Raw genomic sequence first — 25,771 nt, forward strand, 5'->3', positions numbered from 1 at the left:
ATTCTTGATTTTTGTACTGCAAGCCTGTGTGGGTACAACAAATAAAATCTTTATCTAGAAAATAACTGGCAGTCTTTTTTTTTACATGCAGCTATGTAGTTCATGTGAATAGTTATTTTTGTATGGAACTTCAATAATCAGTGGAAATGCAGACAAATTCCTAAACTACAATAATCCCAACATACTTTTTAAAAAGTGCTTTGTCAAACATTTGGAAGATTGATGACCAGAGTTTATCCCCAACTGGATCTTCAAGCTGCAGAGTTTGATCAGTGCAAATCCTTCCTCCTCATATTTATAGACTGCAAACTTTTCTACAATAACAATTGAAATGGTGGGGAAATACAAAGCTATCTAGGGCTTAATTATCCTTTTTCTGCTGTCCCATATCAATGAAAATTCATTAAGTACTCGAAATGATGATTCTCCAGATCCAGGATTTGGTGGGGCTCTACATACCTGCAGATGAACTAGAAGGAGGATCTTGACTGGTAGAAGGAAGATCTGATTCATCAGGTGCTTGAGATGATTCTTCCTCTTGCTGGCTATCAATGTCTAGGCCTACCTCTGAAGTAATTCTAGAAGAAAAGTGATACACACAGAAGAACAGTGAAATGTGAATAACAACAACAACCATAACACATAAAACATATACATACAAACACATCCCACAAGGGGTTTCAGCCAACCTTGCCTAGGGCCTGGGAGAACAGCCAAGTCTTTAAGGCCCTCTGGAATATCTTATCTTTTATTCAGAAAACCATTATAACTCTGAAAACACCTTACACTTTATGTTCACCAACACCTAGTTATGGTACAGGAGATGACAGATATTCAGTGATGAAACCACATTTGGTCTTTATGTTCTAGCAAAGTAACAGTCGTCATATCTGTGAGAACCAGCAGGGAGGCTTTCGTTTTGCAAGGACTCCTCTCTTTGGTGGTAGGGGCAAGCAAAAATGGAGGCAGGGAAGTGAATCTCATTGGTTTTCTCCAGTTCTGTGTCAGTTCTTGGCTGATCTTGACTACAAGCAGTATGTATTGAGACTATTACAGTTGAGCAAAATAATAATGATGCCTTGCTCCAAGAAAACTTTAGTCTCTAAAGGAAGGCAGTTTTTCAAAAAGCTCAATCGAACTCCATGAAAATTTGGCAATGAAGTTACTGAACTCATCTAGCAAATTTAATAGTAGTGGCTCTGTAGACAGATTGTGATCAATAAAAAAAGTACATCACTATCCAGAATTAACAACACTTAGCCTTAGCCAGAGCAACAAAGTCAGATAAAAGAAAAAATACTCACTCTGTTGCATACAAATGTCCCCAAAGAATTTACTGGTACTTCCCAATTTAGCTTGCTGTTAAGTTTCAATGTCCCCAATATCAAAAGATAACTAGTCTGAACTAGACTGCTATGAATGCTACTTTCCAGTATGATTCTAATGAACTTGCAAATCACACTCTGGAACAATCTGGCAATTTTATTTAAGGACTGTATCCCTGAAGAGGGAACAAAGAGGAAAGCAACTCCTAAGGACTAATAATAATAAATAATTGGCAGAATGCTACAGGCCCAGGTGTAAGTTAATCTGGCAGTGTTGTTGCTGCCACAGCCTAGCAGGAACAGAGAACTGAAATTCTGCCTTAGGCAATCCATCTGTTGTGGCACAACACATCCTATCCACACATATTGAGCTTTACATGAATGAGTATTAGAGTGTTCTCAGACTGGGAGGGAGTGAAGAGTATATTACTCTTGGAGAGGTGGAAATATTCTGATAGGTCAAACCACCATATTGTTTGATTGAAAATTATAAAAATATTCCGTGACAGGTAATGAATGATCAGAACATAGGCATTTCAATTAGGTTGTACCCAAGTTGCTCCGGTGCTTTTGCAGGCAAAATCTGGTCTTAGCCAACTGAAATTTTCAGCTTACCCTTCTGATTCTGCCTCCACAAAAACCTCATCGCCATCATCTCCTGTTCCAGATTCTGAAGTGGTTGATAAGTTACCAGTCGAAGTTGTAACCATTGGAACAGACTGGGAGGCATGTTCTGAAGCATCAGCGGAGGCGCTTTCAGTAAATACAGATACTGGAAGTAGAGGGTGGTGACAGCAGAGTGTAAGCCAAAGCTATATTATGCTTTCTCTCTCCCCATCACACTAAATGCCACAATAAACCCCCCCCCCCCAAGGTTTGGAAAATAGAAATATGTGCTGTATGTGTATTGGTATACATATCTATATTGTTGAACATTCTTTACACGCCTTGCTTCTGTTTCATGCAGGTCAGAACAATTGGCAGCATCAAAATATTAAATCTGCCAACTCTATCCCTATGCACTCCTCTAGCCCCTATTGCTAAACATTTGTAGTGCAGCATCTTACCAAATCCTTCAAAAGGTTTAACATGGCTTTCAAATTAACCCCACCGCCCCCAAATTCTCTACTAAAGCCAAATCATAGCAGCTTCACCCACCGTGATTCCTGGACTCTCAAAAAAAAGTTAAAAATGCCCCCGGCTTCCCAAAGATTGCCTATGTCTGCATTACAGATTCAGTAAACACATGTTTACTGCTTTCAGGGCAAGTGCAACCACAGGAAAACTGTGGCCTGTGGTGAGTTTTAGAAGTCTCTGGTTGTAAAGCAATGGCTTCACTGCCTTCCTTGTGGTAAAGAAGATTGAATTTTATGTTCATTTGGGGTAGGGGAGAGGATCAGGATGAGAGAAGATAATTAGGGATTTGTGAGATATTGTATGGAAAACAGATGTCTACTTCGGTATAGACACAGCATAAGAGGAAGTGGGAGAAATTGGGGAAGGAAAGAGACTAGAGTATCATAAAGTACAGGTAGTCCTCAGTTTAAGAACGAGTTCAATTCCCAAGGTCTGTCCTTAAATCAGCTTGTTATGTAAGCCAGAACTGTATTATTGTATAATATTCTGTAAGTAGCATTGTGTAATAAACTGGAACCATTGTGTATTTAACTTGCATTTTGCTACAATAGGCTCCATTCTTAACTATGGGTCATCTGTAAACTGGGCATTCTTAACCCGGAGACTACCTGTACAGAGTTTCTATTATGTGAAAGTGATAATAAACTTTGATCTTTTGATTTTACTTACCTACAACATTTTCTAGAGGTTTTCTGATTTTGCTTTTTTTTTTAAAAAAAAAAATGCCCTTAGTGCTCTACGCTAAATAAAGGATTCTTTGTTCAAGATCATAAGAAATTTAGCATCACAGACACCCTGCTTCTCTACTTACACAGATTTGTTTCTAACCTCTACTTGAGAACTACCAGTTAGTGTCTCTCTGGATATCAACATCTGTTTTCCACCAAATAGCTCCATTTCTGTCAACAAACATTCTGTCATAACAAGAACAACACCCCTTATGAATGCATAACTTGTAGAAACTGAGCTCACCAGGTGCTGCAACTTGTAGTGGAGTTGTTGGGACACTACGACCTCCTGATTCTTCTTCATGGGCAAGAAAGAGAGGTGTTTCATACATCCCTAGCCCTATCAACAATTTGACATGAGTTACTTTGACGCAGCCTCAAAGGCACAATATACAGCCAAGAAAGCATTTGATTCCCTGCCATCTTAACAGAAAGGCCCAATGGTCTTTAACCCTAAAACGGGTTAAAAAAAAAAAAAGAAATTCAAAGCTCACCTAACCTTCATACTTCGAAAAAGCAGAGAAAAATATAGCAATTTACATGGGAAACCTTCAGAATTTTTTTCTAATATACTGGGCGCAATGCAACATTTAAAAGGTAACAATTTAAAGTGAAAGCCTTCGACAATACAATTTAAAGTTCATTTTGAAATCTCAGATCCATATTTTAATGGATATGAAATCTCATAACCATTTATGTTTTATATCCATATTGTATGTATCATTTAGAGAATTTCATAAGCACAAATCCTAACAAAATGTGGAGAAATGTGTGGGTGTGTGCTTTTAAAGAGGCGGCAAATGATCTAAGGAAAGTGACCTCAGAGATTCTTTTTCATTTTTGTATCTGTATTTGCTTGCACTTCTCTTTGTTAGAATGGCAGCAGGAAGTTCTCCAGTTTGAATTCTTTTTGAATTACATTTTATGCAGCCTGCTAAAAATAAAGGGAGCCAGTTTGGGGTAGTGGTTAAGGCACCAGGCTAGAAACGGGGAGACCGTGAGTTCTAGTCCTGCTTTAGGAACAAAGCCAGCTGAGTGACCTTGGGCCAGTCCCTCTCTCTCAGCCCTAGGAAGGAGGCAATGGCAAACCACTTCTGAAATCTTGCCAAGAAAACTGCAGGGACTCGTCCAGGCAGTCACCAGGAGTCAAGACTGGCTCAAAGGCAAACAAAACAAAACAAAACAGAAGTGCAAGTTCAGATATCTGTACCTCCTTGTGATGCAAGTTGCCCAAGATCTGACTGGCCAGAGGTTTGTGGCATATCTTCAGGAGGTCCAAACCTGAATCGAGGAACTCCAGCAACCTGAGGAGAACTGGAAGACAGATTACATTCTGTTTTACCCATCACTAACTAATTCTGCATCACTATGAGAATCAGAGAAAAAAATGGAAATGATAAAGGAACTGCAATAAAATATTTCTGGTAACTGAAAATGTATTTCTATTCGGTTTTTAACACAGGACTCCTCCTATGGTTTTAATAGTTTTTATTGTTTTTAATGTTTTTAAATTGTTTTTTGTTATGTCTTTGGTTACGTGTTAGTGTTTCTAAGAGTCACGCATGTGAGATGGGCGGCTATACAAGTTGAATGAACAGACAGACAGACAAATAAATAAATAAATAAATAAGGGATAAGGTTAATATATACTGAGTGAAGAAATCCACACATTCTGTAGTATTTAAAGTTTGCTGCTTTTTTACTGGTCAGAATACACTTACTGAATTGCTTCTGCAAATCCATCTGTACGATGCGGTACCACCAATGTTGGGGTGCTTGGAACTGTCCGGTCTTCATCATCGAAGAAATGTTGCTGCTACAGAGAGATTTGAAAAAAATGCAAACAGCGATTTGCAGTGCTTTCCTTCCTTAAAAGTATCATCCATCATGCCATGCTCACTACTAAACAGATTTTAAAAAAAAGGTTAGATTTACTTTATAGATTTGCACAATCTTTATTTTGAATCTTACTGGTACAACTTAGTGAATGAGTACTTACAAGAAATTGAAGGTAATAAACTCTGGAATAACTAAAACATTTCAGCTGAAGAATTTTGTACTGACCCATTAATAAGCCTTTGACCCATCTGGTTTATCAAGGGTAGGAAGCTATAACACACTGTCCAATCCAGAAAGCAAAATAAACTATACAGCTGGATAAACAGTGCCATTCCAATGAAAGAGGAGTAGGTTATCTAAGTAGTAAGAAACAGCTCCAAATTCCAGTTGGGAGGTAACGTCCACCTGGGAATGGAGCATCTGCCACAGTACCACCACTAAACCATTTTCAGTCAGGAGTGGATGGGCTTGTATCTATTACAAAAGTCCATTTTGTTATTTTAATTAAAAACATATTATTCTTTCCTCAACCAAAATGGGGCTTATTTCAAAGTATTTCCGGTTCAGTAAAGAACCCCTCTGCCTCCCAATAAGATTAACAGTGCCAGCAAGCAGTTAAGTCAGTGTTGTCCAAACTTGGCCACTTTAAGATGAGTGGACTTCAACTCCCAGAATTCCCCAGCCAGCATAGAATTCTGGGAGTTGAAGTCCACTCATCTTAATGTGGCCAAGTTTGGACAACACTGAGTTAAGTAAATTAAGGGCCTGCCATAGCACAATTTTTTATAGATTTAAAAATGTTTATTACTTACCATACCACCAATGCCCGGAGTTAGTTGGAGTCCACGTCCCACGGACTGCCTCCGAGTCATTTGTATCCTCTATATAGTCAAGAAAATTTTAAAAATGCTTTAGTGATTTCAGTCGAAAATCCCAGTTTTTTAATATAGGGATGGGAAGATGGTTCTGTTTTCAGACTGACTGGATTCTTACATTGTGCTAGGCTGGAATATGATTTGGTTGACTTTGGCCTGAAATGCTAGATGTATCCAGCCATAATATTTGTTAGCCATGATTTATGGTTCAGTGTTAGGTTGGTTGTTGCTTTTCCAAGAAATGGCAGGATGCAAGGATGAACCCAGCCACTGCCAGTCCCGCAAATGCTTATTCTTAAATCAATCTGCCTGATAATCTGCAATTTGAAAATGCACATATTTGTGCACAATTCATGCTTGACTATGAATTCTAATGTATTTTCTCAGTATACATTCTCACTCAATGTAAGCATTTGAAAATATTTCTCCTTAGAATAAGTATGTGTAGGCATTTTAAGAATTTTTATTTTGGGGGCGGGGGGGAGTGTGACATCCAGAAAGTCTCTAAAGGATAAACTATACAACATTCAAACACTGATCCAGGAAATCAAGGTCAACTTGGTCCACTTTAAAAGCACATTCTAGAGCATCCTGTCTTTAAACATCTACTTTAATGAAATTCCCTCCTGACAACTCTCTTCAACTGCGTAGACTGAGAGCACAAAACAAGTAAGCACTAGATGCACCACCCAATCTAATGGGAAAGGAAGCAAGGGGAGAGGCAAGCTCTATTTCTCTTTTATCCTCAAATGGCACCATTCCTTTTGAAGATGTGGATGGATTTAGGAAAAAAAAACATGAAGGCATAGAGCAAATGTCCACAGAGATGTGTTTTAGGTAGCCCACTGGCAGTAAGGCAATTTAAAATGGAAAATGTAATGGATCTTCTTCAGCAAATAACAGTGTCTTCAAGGTTACACAGTAGCAATTTAGCATACCCTTTCCTCTATTCTTAGTAAACAGTAGCTTATTTTACGTTGTACTTAAAATTAATGGTCTCAAGTCCCTGTTAATATTACATTTAAAGCATATTACACACATATTTGATACAACATGAATTTTTAACATGTGATGGCAGACTTGAACAAAAGGGAAAAAAAAGATCACGGCTTCTGCTGCTGGAAAAAATGTCAGATATTGTTTTTATTGGATACAGAAAACAAGCGGGGGAGCCTTTCAACTTACATAGACATCGAAGTCTGATGTAAAGGAAACCAGGAGCTGTCCAGTTCAGCCTCCACCAGAACTTTCTTCAAATGATCACACTCATACTGGATCAACTTTTGTAGAAATTCCAGGTGAAAAGTTGACCCTTTGTCTCCTTCATCATGAGGAGCATGAGCAAGCAAAGCATTGAGAAGTCTTTATCTATTTGCTTGCTAAGGCCCGGTAAAGTCTCAGGAGGACCAATCCTGCCTTTCTATAACTGGTCAGACTCCCACCATTCATTGCACATGGTTATGGAAAGCTTTTTGCAAGTGCTTCTAGCTTCTTATTTTGATAAATTAAATGGAAATAGCTAAAATAAAACTGAAAGAGCCAGCAGTATAATAAAGCACTGGACAAACTACAATCCTAAACATCAAAGGCAATCTTTGTTACTTGAGATATTATTGCCTTTGGCTCCAGTGACCACTGCCCATGCTGGCTGGGGTGATGATAATTCAAGAACATTTGGAGAGCCACAGGCTACCCGTTTCTGCTTGTAATTGATTGCTTACTTGGGTCTGAGTCTTACTGGACTCAGTAGGATTTCCTTCTGAATAGGCCTACAAAGGACTGCATTATACAACTAGGAAACTTGAGCTCAAACCTCACATTGCTATAAAGTATACTAAGTAATTTGGTTTTGATCTTTCAGTTTAATGAACATCTCTCTGTCTCTCTCCTAAGGATTGATCAATCGATCGATCAATATATTATGCCCCACTGGATATATAAGTAGAAATGATACTCTTCTTTGATAATTAATTTATATTTTAGTTTAAAAGGATTAGAATTTCAAAATACATACCAAGTACACGGTACAAGTACAACCTGAACCTTTTTATCGCTCTTTTTGTCCAAGCATCCTGCAAAATTTGCAGAGAAAAGTAAAACCTGGCCCAGCTACAGAGATTCATAACTACCCAGAGATTTGTATTTTTGCTGATACAAATAAGCAATGAGAAATTTTTCAAAGGCAAATGAGCAAGAACTTTTCAAGGTAATTTTCCTCGTGGTTCTCGCACCTGCACTGGCGGTCCCAGCTCCTGTGGCGGAGCAGGAATAGCATGGATGGTTAATCGTGGAGGTAAAGGATGAGGCCGAGGTGGACGTGGAACCTGTCTCTCAGAAGCAGATGTTGGCTGCTGCTCCCTTGGGCTTTCCTGGGAGAAGGTGGACTCTGCAGCACCTGAGCTCCCATCACCTGATGATATAGAAACATATAATTACAAAAGCACATCTGTAACTCCAAATCTCTTGTTGATCATTTCGTGCATCCTAAACCATGTTCAATTATATTTTCTGGAATGAAGATTTCAATACATCCCCAGCAAGGAACCTTGAGCTAAGAAAACAAGAACATTTTGTTGAGGTACAATTAAACCAAGGCAGAGGACTCTGATTTTAAACTTTCAGAGGTTTCAAAGCTCTTCACTTAGTTGTGATAAGGAATTCGATATTCATCCAGCAAAAAGAAACAGAAGCAATGAGCAAAAGAGAAAACATCATGATTTAAAACCATTTATACATATTTTTCCAAAATCAAGGGCATAGAACATGGATACTGTTAGTGAATTACCTGCCAGAAAGATGGTTTCCTTTACAAGCATGTACTGTTACAGAAAACTTCAAATTAATCATACCGCAGTTTTGGGAGTCAGCTGCCCTCTGGCTATTTTCACCTCCAGCAATACTCTCTTCAGTTTCTGTACTGGGATCCATTCCATCAGCACCCTGAAATAAGTAAACAGTGGATCTCAGGAATTAACCGTAATGCCAATGGGGGGAGAGGGGAAGGGGCGGGGAGAAAAAAAAATGACATTTCCTCTTAGCCTTTAAGATTCTTTCTTAACTGACAAATTATCTCCAGTGCTTCAAGCCAAAAGGCTACCTATCACTGCTATGATAATTCGAAGAATATTTTCTCCATGGGATCAAAGAAGATCTGCATATAAAAGATGATTTTTAAAATCATTACTAATATATCCAGATTAGCAACAAACAACATACCTCAGCATCATCTGCTTCATATCCATCATTACCATCCACACTGCCAGTGCTTTCATTGCTATCTTCACCTTCATCCCCCATTCCTGTGTCTTCGTCATCATCATCCTCATCATCTTCTTCTTCATCTTCATATTCCTAAAAAAGATTATTTTTTCTAAGAATATTGAACCCTGTACAGTGGGATGAAATCATGCTTTCTTTGAGAATTAAATGGATCTTTGAGAATTAAAAGATGTGATATTTCAAATAATAAAATGCTGTTGTCACAAAAGGCAGAAAGGGGCATAAAGAGTAAAATATGGCTGGGTTCTCAGAGAGATGCCTACGATAATTTCTAGCAGCCCTAGCTTTTGACCATCAGTTGTAAAAAAATGAAGAAGTACTTTTAGGTAGGAAAAAGCACAATGCATATTTTGTATCAGAGGCATCTGTCAGAGAGGAGGGGACAGGGGGCAAATAATGAAAGCAGCATTGTGTTTTGATAAAAGCATCAGATTCTGCAATTGCCATTGTTCTGTTTCTACATCATACTCATACATGTCAAAGGTAACAATTATGGACATAGAGGAATACCACCATGCATTCTGGGGGAATCAGATTTGATTATCATTCCCTATCGATCTTTGCAGCAATGTGTCCGCTCACATGAAAACTACATCTGGCTAGTATTAATCTTTCCTTGATCAAAAATCTTTTTAGGAAGTATTTGAAGAGAAGATATGCTTCTGAAAACTATATAAACCGAAGTAAGGGAAATTTCAGTGAAAACTCGGTTGTTTATATTATTTTAAATGTTACATTAACAGCTACTGAAGTTAAGGGACGATATGTAGAAAGGAGAATATAAAAGGAAAAGCTGTATATGGAAAAGTGTCTACTGATTTTTAAAAATTACTTATATTGCTGTTTTATACTTACTCCTGTCATTTAGTTTTATTCTTAAGTCTACTGTTATACTTGCTTTGTGCTGGTTAATAATTACAATAAAATTGAGTAGATTTAATGCATTATAGTATTTTGAAACATAATCTCACTGAATCAAAATATTGCCATATTAGCATGGATAACAGTGACTTTTTATTCATTGGCACACATGTAGATACTGCATCTGCCACACATTAAAAAAAGCAGCAGCAATAGCCCATCTACACAGTTCCAACCCTCAATTCAGAATTTATGTAACCTTTACAAATAAAATGATAATGCAGTTTTAAATTAGTAAAATACATTCTTTTTACTATTTAACAGAACTGAGCACCTCCTTCTTCATGGTATTCACTTTGAAAAGGAAACTGGAGGTGACCTGTCTAGCAGACTCAGGAATACCAAAGTCCAGTGTATTAGCTGACGGTGTTTCAAGAAATGTAATATTTGCTTCTACAGTGACTACAAAAAGCCACAATCAATACTGAATGATACCCAGTGAGGGCCTATACATAGAAACTGGGGAGCCATCATAGGAATTTTAGGGGTGTTAAATGCTTAGCTGCTTCTTCAATATACATGTATATATTTTCAATAACAAAACAAATGTACTACATATTACTTCTGCTTCGCCATCATTTTCCTCATCATCATCCTCTTCATCATCGCTGTCAATGACAATGACATCATCTCTCTTGCCCTGACACTCTTGGGATGAGGTTGTATTCTGCTGATCTGACTGAAGAGGTCCAAGGTCTATTGGGAGGGACTGAGAAGTTTCCTCACTATCCTCCATAGGTGTATACTCGCCCTGTGTAACACCCTTCAAACAAGAGGAAGACAATAATGGACAGGGGAATTAAAAAAAAAAAATTACTATTAACAACCATCATCACTATTATTTTTCTTGGTAAAACTGGATACAAATGAATGGAAGTTCCTCATGGGGCTAAAACCTTCCCTAGCTCAGCTTTAAAAGCTGTAGCAAATAGGAGACTGTGGCTGGTTCACACATATGTTAAACCTGAGCCCATCCCAAGGAAGAAGCCATGTACTGATTCTGAACAATAAACTAGTAATAGAAGCCACAGTTCATTGTTTATTTATCAAGTCTCTTAATTTGCACCCCAATGAGAAATATATTAGTCACCATTAAACAGGTAACCTGAAACTAGCATTTCAGCTAACTGAATTGTTAATTAATAAGTTCTCCCATCATTTGGCATCTGAAAGCTGAGGGCAGGCTCTTTTTAAAAAACGTTTTCCACTCTCATAACCCCCAGAAAACACAGGTTGAAGCCTAATTCAATACAAAATCATCCTCATTGTTGTTTTCATAAGGAGGGAATCCAGATCCAAGGCAGCTTGGAGGCACAGGAACTTAAAAACATGCTTCCATGGGGACTTGCTGCTTTTGTCAGAATGATAAAAGGGGCTCTGCATTACAAGCTGTGCCCCTTTTGAGTGCGTGACATCACAGTGCAGTAGAAAAGGGGTGAGGCTTGCACTGCAACACTAACATCAGCCTGATCCCCCTCACTTTTCCTTGCCCCATGGACCCTACTGTGCTTTCCTTGTCTTCACAGCCCTCAGTCTTTATGTCAAATGAAAACTATTGTGTGAAGCTGTAAGAATTAACTTGGCTCAAAGTGTCAAGTGTCAACCCTGAGGTCTGCAATTCTTGGGCCACTCATGTGACCAACTGTTTCAGAACTTACTTCTTTGACTTGGGCCATGCCTCTGAATTGATATCTACTTAAGGTAAAGTGGTGTTTACTACTGCAAAGACCTCCTAGCTCCTCCTAATCACTTGGTGGAGCTGTGTAACTGCTAGTTTAAGCAAAAGGATAATTAAGAAACCAAGAATGCATGTCAGGAGAACATCAATGCAACGAAAAGCTTCCCCAGAGAAAGAAACAAAGGATGGAACATTTGCACAAACCCAGAGTAGTAAGATACAGGAAGCCTGAATTGGTAGGCATGACTTATACAGGTAGACTGCTTAGTGATGAAGTTGCCAGTCCCAACTGTGATCACTAAGAGAGGACTACTTGTAGTTGAATAAAAGGCTACTGACTGCAAGTGCAGTATTATATACAAAAGTGCCATGCGTACACACACAGAAACACATGCGCTTCTTAATTCTCTCTTCTGGCAGCAGCCTGCTTCCCTGAATGAGGATTGGAGAGTCCAGTAGTCTTTTAAGCCTATGTAAAATCCTCTTATAATAAAAATTACATGAGAATTGGAGGGTCCTATGGAGACTGCCACTGGAGAGAAAAATTGATAAGCAACCCTAATTCATTCACATGGATAGTTCTGGATACTGCCACAATATACAAATAAGATGTGGAAGCTGTTCCTGCAATCAGAGACAGAGTAACTTACTTCTCCAATGGAATCCTGGGAATCCTGATTGTAGGTCTGAGCTTCTATTTCTCCATCCGTGCTCTCTTCTGCAGTTACTTCCTCCTGAAATATTACAGAAATGTATTACATTGACTGGGAAGTGCTAAGATCATATACAGTGCACATAAGAAACAGAGCATTTTATAGGCCTATTAACTGTAACAGTTGGTTAATTAGAACTACAGCTGCAAACCTCAATAATATTGTTACTGATCCATGACTACCTAAGTCAAATCTTTAAGTTTTAAATAACTGCTTTCCATGTGCAGTTCTTAAATTTGAAGGTGATTAATTATTACATTAAAGACTGCCCCAATACAGACCACTTGATCTGCAATCACTTTAGTACTTGACATTTGATATGTGGCAAATGAATATATAAGATCATTTTAATGAGAAGCATGGTATTGCAGATTTGGACAAACTTATCTGCGAATCAACTTTTGCATCATGTTAAAGGTGTGCATATAATCAACATCTTTTTTTTTCTGTATAAATAGCAGCCACAGGAGAAGATGAGAAGTCCTATGAAGAATGCGGAGATGGAGTTTAGGTGACTAAATTAATGCTCCAAAGCTAGGATTTGCATCAAGCTTTGTGCATGAATAAGAGTTTTGAGATTCCTCTCCTAAAGCTGTTTTTAAATAATCAGAAATCCACATTAACTGCATCCATAAGTGCTTGACTTGATCCTGTAATTACCTTTTTTGGGGGGAGAGGGGAACAAAATATGAAAATGCATAGGCATCTTTATGAAATTCTGAATCATTTGGTAGAACAGGTAAAATAGTAAATCACCTCATTCTAAAGATATTAAGTATATCATTTTGACATGGTGGCAGAAAGTATCCCCCAAATAAACCTAAGAAGAAATTATGTGCCTTTTAACCAAATAAACCTTATTTTGTCATGTCTGCCACTACATCTTATACAGGATGACGTTCAAAATGGTTGAAAGCCAATATTTAAGACTGCATTGTTTTTTCTTGAGATGTTCATAACACAATTGTTTCCCTTACAAACCTCTGGACCAACTCTTTGCACAGTTCTCAGTTTCTTTGAAAGAGGCATCTCAACCATTTCCTCGGGAATCTGTTCTGAGTTTTCAACAGTGTTCTCCTCTTCTTCCTCTCGTGCTCGTTTGGGCAGAGATGAACTGGGGGTAGCTGAAACTAAAAGAGAATATCTTCCTTTAGTCAAACAGATTACATTAAGGATCTAGGAAAAAGGGGAGAAAAAAAACAATGACTATGGATTTCTTCTTTTGATGGACAGCTTGGCTGCTTAAAATCAACCCTTCTAAAATGCTGAAAATGTTTGCTTAATTTTAAATTATATTGTCAAGGTTTATGTCATGGAAACTTTCCTAATCTGGGCACAATCTAGATGGGTATCAACTCCCAGCCAATGTGACTCTTTCCTGAGAATTTGGGAATTGAGTCTAGACAAGTGAATGCAGAAGATAGATGTGGTGGTTTTCAGAAACCTAACCTGTGCCAAACACTGCAGTTGAGGTAGAAGGTCTTTCCATCTGGGAGCTCTGCACCACCTCCAGGATGGCGGGGGAAGGCTCTTGAGCGGTGGGTTCGATCTGAGGATGGCTCTGTTGAGTAGGCTGTACAAAAGCTGTGGCCTGAGTCTGCTGCTGAACCGTCAAGATGGGCTGGGAAAGAGATGTCTGCACATTGGGGCTTGTGGAGCGCACAGATCCACTCGTGCTTCCAAAGACTGGAACGTGTTCCACTGGTCCTTCTGACTGCATAGCTGAAATGAAATTAGGACACTGGTTACTTTCACTCATCATTTTAATGTTTAAGGTGAGGGCTGGAACTTGGGCCCAGAATGCGGAAAAAATTCTGGAAGGTATGTCACCTCACTTCCTTAAAAACAGAAAAACAGAGTAACAGAATGAAATGAATAACACCCAATATATACTACACTGAAATAGGATGGATGAATCTTAATATAGTATGACATTTAGACAGACATGTATTCCCTGAAATATAATTTAAGATTTATGATTAAAAATACAATAAGGACTAGATATTTTAGCTGTAGTCACAGTGAAATGCATGCTATTTTCATCAACAAGGAACCCAACAACCTAGAATTAACAAATATTATGCTTTCTAGTAAATTGTTATCCTTTTCGTCATTAAAGTGAGTAAAAACTCTGGCCAACCAAGCAATTTGTTTTTTTCACATTCCATTTCTCATCTTTTCACACTTTTAAAATTACTTTCCGGCGGATTTTTGCAACAATGCTAGAAATGTCCTATTTTTACAAGATACTACCACAGAGATCTTTAGAGTTTAATGAGAAGATTCAGGCTGCATGAAATCCTTGACTTAGGGACATCCTATGCATCATGATGCGGGATACTATAATCTTTCACTTGTCACTGGCTTTCTCAATCTCAAGCTGGATATAAATTTTCTTTCTTTAAATGCATAATGCTGTATACTAGCAGGTGGGTCAACCCTTCAGCTTTGATCCAGTTTCCTAAAGGTTCCAAAAACTAACTCATTTATTTATAAGTAAGCATTTGTTTATTATTAGGTCTCTAGATTTATTTTTATGCAGTATGTTTTTGATCAGAAATTACCTTCCTGGGTTTCCACTTGTGTTGTTGGCATTACGGTGGCTGTTGGGGTAGTTGTAGGATTGGTGACTGTAGCAGGTGTAACCATTGGACGGATGCTAGCCCTTGGGGTTGGTTTGTTCCCAGGTATAGCAGCAGCTGTCACTTTGCTTGGGGTAGACACAACAGGAGTTGGCTTGATATTGGCTGTTGGTGGATCTGAAGCACTAGCTCTAGAAATAATCCAAAAAGATATGTTGGTGGATGCTGTAATTATGAGTACAATGCCACTTCAATTTAGTAAAGGACGAACCAAATAAATAAAAAATTCTAGACTTTTTCTTTTTTCTTTCTGTGTAAAAAAGATTAAAATGCAGAAATCTTCCCTCAAAGGGGAGGTGCCCCAGCTCCCTGATGATTCTGGTCATCTTTTTATTCACCTTTCCCAGCTCTTCGAGATCCTCATAACTGACCATAACTGCTAACTTATAGCTGACCATAACTGTTCATGGCAGGGGTGTTGGGTGGGGGTCAGGGAGAAGAGCACAAAAGTCAAGCTGTAGGCTTGATTGCATGGTGGTGGTCACCTTGACTTTTTTGACTGACCCTTGTGGACACCCCTGGTTTAAGATATTCCAACTGTGGTTGTACCATGAATTTGTATAAAGGTCTTACAACTTAAACAGTTTTATTTTTAAAAAAAAATCTGTTCTTAATTATTTCCACTATGGAATTTGTCTTTTCCAAAGAAAAAAGTTTGGAAATATCCATTTAGTTGTTTTTGCTACCCTTTATTATTTTCACTATTATTAGAAACTTGGCCACTTTCATCCTTAAAAAATGTGAAAAGGAAGGAAGGAAGGAAGGAAGGAAGGAAGGAAGGAAGGAAGGAAGGAAGGAAGGAAGGAAGGAAGGAAGGAAGGAAGGAAGGAAGGAAGGAAGGAGACATAATGAACTATGTTGTGCTTCTAAATTAAGTTTAGGAAAGATCAACATAAGGAGAATAGAAGAAAATTAAGAACTCACATTCCTCTGTCACCTGCAGCTGGTGTTGATTTAAGAGTGATCTGTCTTTGCTGTTCTGGAGCCTAACGATAAAAAGAACGAGTTAAGCCACGGGAGGCAAAAGTTAAAGTATATTTGTAGTCAAGTTATTTATTTAATATATTTGAATACTGCTTCCTATTGTTAAAATCTTGAAGTAGCCTACAGTCAATTGAAATAGATGTTCCAGGGCAGGGTAGTATTTATGCTGAGCCTATGTATATTGCAATTTCAGCAGGTAGGCAGTAGGTAAATGCATGAGGTACCCACATGTATCCTCAAGCTGGATACAGCGGAGGCTCCTGCTTATCAGTTTTAGTCATTCAAGGCAGAACTGATGGTTTTCCCCTCTTAAACTATTCCCAGTTGCCTTGGGATAGCACTTTAGACAGACAGACTCAAAGGCAATCTCTTTCATTAAACATATGCAGAGACTGAAGGGCAAAGAAAATGTACAAAATGTCCGATATACATAAGCTTTGTTTAGCCAAAGGGGCTGACAAAAAGTCTACCTTGTTAGTAGATTCTGGAGGCTCATCTCGCTGTTCGTGATGCCTCTCCTGTTGCTCTCGGAGCTCTCGCTCTAGGCGGCAAATACGGCCTTCGTACTGTGATTTAAGCGCGCTCATCCGAACTTCTAACTCTGTCTTTTGTTCTTCCAGTGTACTATTCTTTTGCTTCCATTCCTCATTTTCTTTAGTCAGCTGATCTTTTGCCCCTGAATTAAAGAAGGGAAAAGTCAATCACTTCACCCTGATACTACTTACTGAAGTATTTTAGTAAAGAACTCTTAACCAAAATATAAATTGGACAGTTTTATAAATGTTCAATGGCTACATCAAGGATGGACAATGTGAAGCCTTCAATGTGTTGTGGGCTACACCTCTCAACTTACTTCACCACAAGTATTCTGGCTAAGGCTATTGAGTTCATCAACACCTGGAAGATTATATGTTATCCCTACTTGGGCTAAAGGATGAAGGGCCAGAAACAGGCCTGAAATGGAGTGTCTCCATACTACAGAAATCAGAATGCTAAAGATGCACAGTTCAGTTTATCCATATTGACCATCATACATGTAAACTCCTGTGTTAGAAGAAATTATTCTTGGAACAAGTTGGTCTTTCCATTCGTCTGGGGGTCAACTCAAATGATAGTTTGATAGAGTCAACTCAAATGATAGTTTGATTTTGTTAATATGTTTAGAAGTATCCTTCTGATCATCTGATAATGAATGGAGCTGACATTATACTATAGGATTAACAGTTTTTTAGTGAGAAGACAGGGCCAAGAACTTCCTTCTTGTCCCTGGAAGGAATTCCTCCCTTCAGTATTAGGAAATGGCTTCAGCCATGCTGATCTTTGCTTGTAAACAACATATTCTGTATTAACTATAAACATTATAAATCTTATACCATCACAATACTCAAAGCATAGATTTCTGTTTACTTTCCTTCCTCTTATGTTAGGGAATTTTGTCCCTTTGAGGCAACCTGCTGGATCTGTTATCCAGTAGCCAGAAGGACATGTCACCCCTATTTATGGATAGTAAATCAATGGAGCTGACACTAAGAGATATCCAATAGAAGAGAATATCTGTGTCTCAGGGTTGAACTGCTACATTCTTGGTTCTCTCTGAGTTTGATTGTTTCCTTGTAGATGTTTTGTTACCAGGCTAGGAGAGAGAGAGAGAGTGAGAGACACCCTATATATAGGGTAAGCTCTACATGGGCAAGCTTAGCTCTATCCAGCTCCCCGGCCCTCTCCTAAACCATGCTTGCTGATGACAGGGTGGGTGGGTGGTGTCAGTGGTTTAAGGGTGCTATTAAACTGCTTCCTCTGGGGCTTTCCTGCTCCAGGAGGAAGGTCCTCATCCTGCTCTTTCCCTGCACCAGATAGGATCGGTTGGACTATGATTTTTGGAGGAGCACTGGTACCGGCACCACCTGGCTGCTACCTCTGGGGCTTCTCCTTGGCTTTGGGAGGCTCTCTTCCCATTCCTTTGTCCTCACAATGCTGGCGCCACTTCTTTGTGGCTGTCAGTGGAGTAGTGGTGTTCCTGCTGCCCGAGCTATTGCTTTCATGGTTGCTCTACTTTGGAAGGCCCTCTCTCACAAGGCAAGAGGGAGAAGGAGGAGGCCTCCTTCTTTGTAGTAGCCCAGCACTAGCTTCTGAGGACTGTGTCTCCTCATGCAATTTTCTTCTTTCCTCCTTTTCTTAAGAGTTGACTCCAGATTCTGAAGCTGGCCAGGTCTGCTGCTCTTCTCTGAGCAGACAGAGCTGATCATGCATTTCCTACCAAGGGAACAAGGAAGTTCTTGGCCTTGCATTATCAACAGAAGAGGGAGCTAATCTTATACTGTTGGTTTCACTGATCTGGTTAGTTAGTTAGTTAATTATAGGACTTATATGGCTGCCTCTCTCAGGTAATGATTCTAGGCAGCTCACAACAATCCATAAAAAATAGCTAAAAACAAAAGTATCAAGAACCTCTCCTCCTTTCTCTACGAGAGATATGTTGCTGTTCTTATTAAACTTCTTCCAAGAGAATAGCAAGTATGATCAATTCTAACAACCTGTATTATCTGACAAAGACTCTTCTTTCATGTTAGCACATATGCTAATTAAGGTAACAATCACTTGAAAAGCCAACAGTAATTCCCAAAAGCTAATATAAATGGAAATCAGATAGTGTATCTTCTACAAACTCCTCAATTTAAAATGGCCAGTCTTCTAGAATTTAAGATCCTTAAAGCCAACTCACCTGCTAGCTGTGCAATCCTCTGCTTGGCAGCCAGAAGTGTCTTTTTAGTTTTCTCCTCTTTTTCAGCAACTTGTTGTCTGAGTTGTTCTTCCTGTGTTGTTTTTTCTTGTAGATCTTGATGAAGGCGGGAAAGCTCTGATTGCAGCTGGGATACTTGCTCTTGAAAGTTCTTTACTTCAGTGTCCTTCTCTCCTAGAGTCTATGGAAACCCAGGCATGGAAACATTAGGCCACTGTTACTTTTCATAGCTGGTGGATTGGTGTAATGGTAGGAATTCTTCACATAAAACTGCTACAAGAATCTTAAAGCACCCTGTAGCTTGCTATTGATCAGAGTTTCATTATCTTTTTCTTATAGTATGATATAGCTATGAATGGATTCTATAAAATCTTTTGCTACCATATAATTTCCTGAAAGGACTTGAGGTGCCCAGAGGGAAATCTCCCATTTTATTCCCAGAACCACTATCTGTGGAGGCTTAAGCTTCAAGTGCATAAACTTGGCTCATTTAGTTTCAAGTGGCAATATTCTACTTATGTTTTGCTAGTAAGTACATCAGAGTTACACAGATACTCCTCTTGAAAGGTTCTCTTACCTTCTGTATATTTTCAATCTGACCCTCTAAGGCTTTTATTTTGATCTCAGCTTGGTTTAGAGCCTCTTTCATCTCCTGATTTTCTTTGTCTGATGCATGCTGTTCTGGCTCTTCCACATAAGGCTGTGTGGAAGTCTCTGCAATCATCTGTAATTTCAGAGCATTAATATTAATGTTTGTACAACCATATCCGATCCACAACAGCACGTTTTAGAGGACTCCTAGACACTGGTCTGCCTCCTGCACTAAGGCTGTAGAGATGAAATTCAACATTGTAGGCCTATACATAATAACAAGAGAGTTCAGGCTTCTACAACTGGGACTGGCAAGTGTTTGTTTTGTTTCGCAGCTAGAGGCTAACTTTTTTTTTTAAATCACACTTGTACATCTTCCCCTAGTATTGGGGATGTGGGAGATAGGTGGACAGACAGACACACATACACATTTACAGGTACACACACATACACATGTAGACATACATGCATACATATATTTTACTTCTCTTGGTTTTCTGAGAAAAATCATGCTGACAGTGAGTTTTCAACAAAATTACAGCACATGCTTAAAAAAGACTGGGGTGACTGCATGCAGCCCACCTAACCATTATAGAAGATCATTGAGCATTTCGGGTCTCCTGCATAGACTGGTTATTTCAGAAGATGGATAAGTGTTTGTAAGTTGGGGAAAAGAAGTTTTGCTAGGCTATGGCCTAAGGTAGTCAGCATAATCTAAAGCAAAGGATATGGCCTCTCTTAAACATCATAGAAAGCATCTTAAGGAAATAAAAAAGGTATCATCAATGTGCAATGTTGTTGAACACCTCCTAAGTATACAGATTTTCTCCCCTAGGGTAATTTCAAATTTAGTAGGCAGAGGTAAATATTAGTTTAACTACATCGCCTTTACCAGCAGGCATGAAGATCAAACAGAAGTATGACCACTAGTACTCATCAGACTATGTAAACCTGAAAACTATCAGATGCTTCAAAGTTATGCTGCTCAACTTACACAGGCAAGGAATGGTTAAAGCCTTACCTTATCATGCTGTGCTTTCAGCTCTTCATACTGAGTCTTGTATCGACGTCCAATTTTCTTGACCTGAGTTATTGTCTTGACTTTCTCCTGGATGTCTACTACTTTCATGTCTAAGTCCTTTTGAAGGGCTTCCTTTTCTGTTTTTGTTTTTGACAGATCTTCCCGGAGGCTCTGGACTAAATTCTGATTTGTTGTCAGTGATGCATTTGATCTTAATATTAATTGAAAAAGGATTAAATACAACTAGCACAATACACAACTGCTGTACTTCATTTTTTTAAAAAAATATCATTTGAACAATTTAAATGAATATTTAGTTTCAAAGATTCAGTTTAAAAGTTTAAAGGAAATGCTTGACCAAATATATACTGTGTGTGCCTGTGTGCGTGTGTGTATATATATATAGAGAGAGAGAGAATGAGAGAGAGAGAGGTGGATAAAAACATGACGATGATGATGATGATACGTCAATAGTTCTCAAATTGACCTACAGCTGTAACTGCAGAACATGCATCGTGACTGAGGAACATTACTGTGATGGAGGACTTGGATGAAGAGGTTCAAGGTCATGGGGAGAAGCATCTCCTCAACCCACAGCCTGAGTGTGTGAAAGCAAAAAGGATGAGACTGGCACCACCCTAAGGAATTCGTAGTGTTTAGTTGTAGACGTTGGTAGTTAGAGTTAGTGTGGTGAGATTCTGTCTAGCAGGTGCAAGCTAATAAAGTAACTGAGCAATTACAGAACCGTCCCGTGGAGTTTTTTGGGCTGAACCTGACAATTACACACCAATCAAAGAAGAAAACTGCTATAGTCAGATTTTGGAAACTTTGTGAATTTGTCCAGACAGCAAAGGTCTTTCCTGGCCCCTCTTCCCCCAACTCCAAACTTAGTATCCTACTTCTGCAAAGTGAGTGATGAGGTAGTGGGGTAGGAAAGCAGGACAGAATACAGTAAGAGTATTTTGAGGAAATGCTATTCTAACTTGTCAAGAAAAATCTGGATCCAAGCCTCTATATACAGCATCTAGGGACCTGGGCAAAGATTTTTCCCATCCTGCTACTTGAGATCATTTAACTGGAGATGCGGAGGATTGAAATTAAGATACAAAGCATTTGTTCTACTATAAAAGCTTTTCAGCTACTATCAAACTGTCCAGTGTAATACAAATTAAGCTGGTTGGACTTCATGCCTTCTCCTTACAAAATATGAACATGCTCTGAGCTCATACAAAGGAATAAAATACATTAGTTTTCAGATCAGATCTCACAGTACTGCAATGTTTTCCAGATCACAAGACATTCTTTACAAATCACCTTGCAATTTCCGCTTTAAGTCTGCCTATTTCTTCACTTAGCTGCTGAATCCGTTTGGTGTTCACCTCCTTCTCCGAAAGAAGCTTCCGATACTCTTCAACATCTGTATCTTTTTGTTGGCTCAGTAAATGCTGGAATAGGATATTGAACAATCTTAAAATTAAGGCAGATATAATTTTAATTTAGTGCTCTTGTGTGTTTCAGAAGGTGAAAGAATGTAAAAGTGAAACCAAAACTGATGTGGATCACAATGTCTGAGCACATCCAAAGGGTTTCTTCTAGATACTGCGAAACAATGCTATAAATAGGCATTCAGAGATTCCAGGGATTTAGGGTCCAAATTTGATATATACAAAGATTAATTTATCTTCACAATGTATAAGATGTATGAGCTTTTTTGCCCACAAAATTAAAATGAATGCCTTCCCTAGTGAGATTTGTTGTTATATTCTATATAAATAGAGCTAATGTGTTATACAACATCTGCATTTCAAAAATAGGCTGCCATGCAGTAAGAGAGAGTGCTGCATGGACAAAGGCTGCAATCCTGGGGAAAAGGACACCATTCACATCATACACACACATGCAAAAACAAGACACATAATAATACTTGGCTCACCATCTGAATCTCATAACTGATACTTCAGGAGAAAAAGTCTTGTGAAATCTTAAAGACTAACCTATTTTATTCTTTATAACTTTAGTTTTAGGGGATCATACCCATTTTATCACCACCCATTCAGATGGACACACTTACTTTCTCAAATAATCTTCATGCCTGAAACTTCTCAAATTTCATTATTGATCTTATTCTTCAAACTTTTTCATACCTTACTTGCTTCCCCTCTTAATTTCATTCTTTTGTATATAGCAAAATGTATATCATAGTTATAGTCTCACAATCCTAGGTGGTAACTATTACCCTTCTTTTTCTCCTTCTTTTTTCATTCTCTCGTTTTTCCTATGTTTTCAGCCATTTTAAGAAAGGAACTGTTTTTAATTCTATAGAAATGTCATGCATGTTCTAGAATCCAAAAGGAGCTCACTTGAGTCCGGGCTTTCCATCGTTTGACATCCTCTTCCAACAATTTCTTCTCTGCTTGAAGCATCCCACTTTTCTCACTTAACTCAGCGTTGGATTCTTGCAGAGGCATGATATCAGCTTCCAGCTTACGTACCTGAAATCATCACTGGGGAGAATTACTTTGAGCACTGTTTCCCCATACAGTCAAAATACGACATTCATTTTTGTTTCAGTGAATGAAAAGCTTCTTGCCTTATGTCTTTAAATATATCACTCATTTGTTAGTAAACAGACTGTGGGTTATAACTGTAGTTAGATGTATGTTTTAAAGGAGTTTGTACATTTTTCAACCTTTCACAAATCAATAATCAGATCTTCGTCATTCCCAAGAATTTACAAGAAGAACAAGGCAGTTGTTTTATAAAGTACCGATAGTGCACTATTCTTCTAGAGTTCTGAATTGAATGAGAATCACAGATTTGATTTGAATGAGAATCACAGACTGATTTAGGGGATTTGTTTTAGAGATTTCAAGGACAAATGTAAAATTCACACTAACTTTTGCTTGCATTTGCTGAAGTTCTTGTTCCAATTTCTCTTTCTCTTCTCTTAATATCTTATTCGTTTCTATCAAAACATTCATGGTCTCTGTCTTCTTCATTAATTCTTCATGTTGAGCAATTGTTTTTGCAGTCACCTAAAATACAATGCAATATTCAAATCCAAATATATGTGCAAATTCCTAACTTGCTTTCCATTTTCACTGTTATATTTCCTTGGGAAATGATTTAATGCCACAAAATAATATTTATACTAAACTATATGTAAAATATGTATGACCTCCCAAACTCAGGTCACACATGAAGTATAATTTAGAATCTAATAAGATCTATGAACCTCAAGTGCTAAGGAGCTGCTGCTGCTGCTTCTTCTCCTTCTCTTTCTTCTTTCCTCCTCCTTCTCTTAACATAATTCTGTGGCTTTAATATTCTCAACTTTCTCCTTTATCTAGCATCTATTTTCCGCTACAGAACCCATGTAATGACAAAAGTTCTAGAACATTTGTGTACTCAAGTTCATAGTCAGCTAATATATGTCAACCACACCTACTGGGTTTTACCATTATCCTATAAATACAACATGGTCAACATTGCTTCATGACACTGCACTGTTGGAAAGGGGAAAACAAACTACCTTCCAGGAGAACTTGGCCACCATTATAGATCTACTCAGACAAATCTCATGATTTTTCAGAAAAATGTTAATTTAATTTTTCATCTTTGCACATCTGATATTCTTTGTATGTACCAAACGTAGCATTTCTGAAAGCAAGTCGGTGGTATTGCCTAGATATTATTAAAGCAGTATTTCTTGAAAACTGCCTATCTGGCAATAAGTTGTAACGTTTGCTGGTTGAGTTAGAACTTTCATTTAAAAAAAAAAAAAAGGATAAGGAGGAATGTGTGGATATGTACTTGTACTTTTTCCCTCTCTGCATTCAGACTTTCCTGCAGCTCGTGCAGCTCTCTTTCCAAATGTTCCACCTGCTGGCGGTAGCGTAAGCTTTCCACTTGAGCAACCTCAAATCGAGTTTCTGCAATCTCCTTTTCTCTGCGTATGAACCTGTCATAGGGAAAAAAAAATCCTGGTTAAGATTATAGTTCTCCAAAATGGTCCTAATGGTTTTTCTGGTCCACAAAGCCAAACGTTTAGATTTTTACATTTAAAATAAAAATACTGAAATTTAAGTGTAGAACGCTAGAAGGAAACCAGGCACATCATTAACCAAAACTGGGATTCAGTTTTGGCACCACTGCACTCTAAATCTGAATATGGCATTCCATTATTTTGGAATTAATATTGGATGACTGGATTGCGCTCCCAGTCCTTTGCAGCTTGCATGAGTGGGTCTATGCATGTGTATGAGAAAGTCAAATCTCAAGATATAAACTAGACTTTTGAATGGAAATTTAGATTCATCTCTAAATCCTAGTTCCCTATGATCCTACAGCAGGGTAGAGAACATATAGGGTGGAAATTCAAGAGCAAGAAAAGAAGGTGCAGACAATCATGGTGCTCCTATCTGTTCACTAGTATGGTTCTTCTAACAACTGCACTGGTCCTAACATAGTTTCATGTTCATCCTCTCACACACTGCTTGCAAAGTTAGCTGCAAAATGTGTGGATGATATGCATTTGGTACCATGCAAGTATTTATCAATACTAAGTTAGATCAATATACTGAACACAACAATACCTGAGAATTTCTACTATCTGCTCTTGTGATTTTCCTTCTTCACTGAGAGACACATTCAGTGCACCGGACATGCCTTCCTTCATTGAAGCCATCATCTTGTCGCTTAGAGTTTCCAGCTGCTCATGCAACAGTTGGTTTTGTTTCTCCAAGTCTTCACAGCGAGATGCAAGCTTAGAAGTTTCATCCTAGGTGAGAAGATCAAAACTGATCATCCCAGAAGCTTAAGCAAATCAATCTGAATTCAAGGGCTAGGCACAGTCATAAAACTTGCATAGATCACTGGACTGGAATGAGAAAAAAACCCTTCACCTTTAATGTTCTCTCTCTCTCTTCCCATGAAGCTCTGCTCTCTCGCAATGTGGATTCTGCTTTTTGGGCTGCTTCCTCTAATTGCTGCTTTATTGTGGAATTCTTTGCAACTTGATCCTTGGCAGCTTGTAAAGCTTCAACATCAGAAGCATGAAGCATCAGCTCCCGTTCGTATTTACTTTGAGCTTCAGCTGCTATCTTTGCCTATAAGAAGCCAAAATGATCACTACATCAGAACTTGTAACAAATTCAATAACTTTTTTTTCCTAAATGGTTGCTTCCGAAATTACAGTTTTATGTTTGCTAACTAAATGAAATGCAAATCTAACTGTGCAGAAAATGAAAGTTACAGTGAGTTCAGCATAAAAGTTCCCTTAAAATTTTGATTTAAAAT

At 38.3% G+C, this 25,771-nt stretch overlaps 1 protein-coding gene across 1 annotated transcript in view; it reads right to left on the minus strand.

The window, feature by feature from the left end:
* Positions 1-25,771, minus strand: part of TPR (translocated promoter region, nuclear basket protein) — a 59,751-nt gene that overhangs the window by 1,274 nt on the left and 32,706 nt on the right. Inside the window, exons 25-49 of the mRNA XM_007436930.4 lie at positions 25,378-25,581; positions 25,069-25,253; positions 24,287-24,434; positions 23,371-23,508; positions 22,834-22,965; positions 21,788-21,918; positions 20,474-20,684; positions 19,439-19,585; positions 18,844-19,042; positions 16,592-16,797; positions 16,062-16,123; positions 15,060-15,268; positions 13,945-14,217; positions 13,477-13,625; positions 12,433-12,516; positions 10,667-10,867; positions 9,121-9,255; positions 8,754-8,844; positions 8,136-8,314; positions 5,842-5,910; positions 4,912-5,006; positions 4,401-4,504; positions 3,435-3,530; positions 1,941-2,097; positions 460-578 (exon numbers count right to left, since the gene is read on the minus strand). Of these exons, the coding sequence (XP_007436992.1) occupies positions 460-578; positions 1,941-2,097; positions 3,435-3,530; positions 4,401-4,504; positions 4,912-5,006; positions 5,842-5,910; positions 8,136-8,314; positions 8,754-8,844; positions 9,121-9,255; positions 10,667-10,867; positions 12,433-12,516; positions 13,477-13,625; positions 13,945-14,217; positions 15,060-15,268; positions 16,062-16,123; positions 16,592-16,797; positions 18,844-19,042; positions 19,439-19,585; positions 20,474-20,684; positions 21,788-21,918; positions 22,834-22,965; positions 23,371-23,508; positions 24,287-24,434; positions 25,069-25,253; positions 25,378-25,581 (3,724 nt within the window). The remainder of the gene's footprint in view (positions 1-459; positions 579-1,940; positions 2,098-3,434; positions 3,531-4,400; positions 4,505-4,911; positions 5,007-5,841; positions 5,911-8,135; positions 8,315-8,753; positions 8,845-9,120; positions 9,256-10,666; positions 10,868-12,432; positions 12,517-13,476; positions 13,626-13,944; positions 14,218-15,059; positions 15,269-16,061; positions 16,124-16,591; positions 16,798-18,843; positions 19,043-19,438; positions 19,586-20,473; positions 20,685-21,787; positions 21,919-22,833; positions 22,966-23,370; positions 23,509-24,286; positions 24,435-25,068; positions 25,254-25,377; positions 25,582-25,771) is intronic.

Source organism: Python bivittatus, unplaced genomic scaffold (assembly GCF_059951505.1).
Source record: "Python bivittatus isolate LINGU-HERP-01145 unplaced genomic scaffold, Pbiv_v1 ctg000700_np1212, whole genome shotgun sequence".
Classification (NCBI taxonomy): Eukaryota; Metazoa; Chordata; class Lepidosauria; order Squamata; family Pythonidae; genus Python; species Python bivittatus.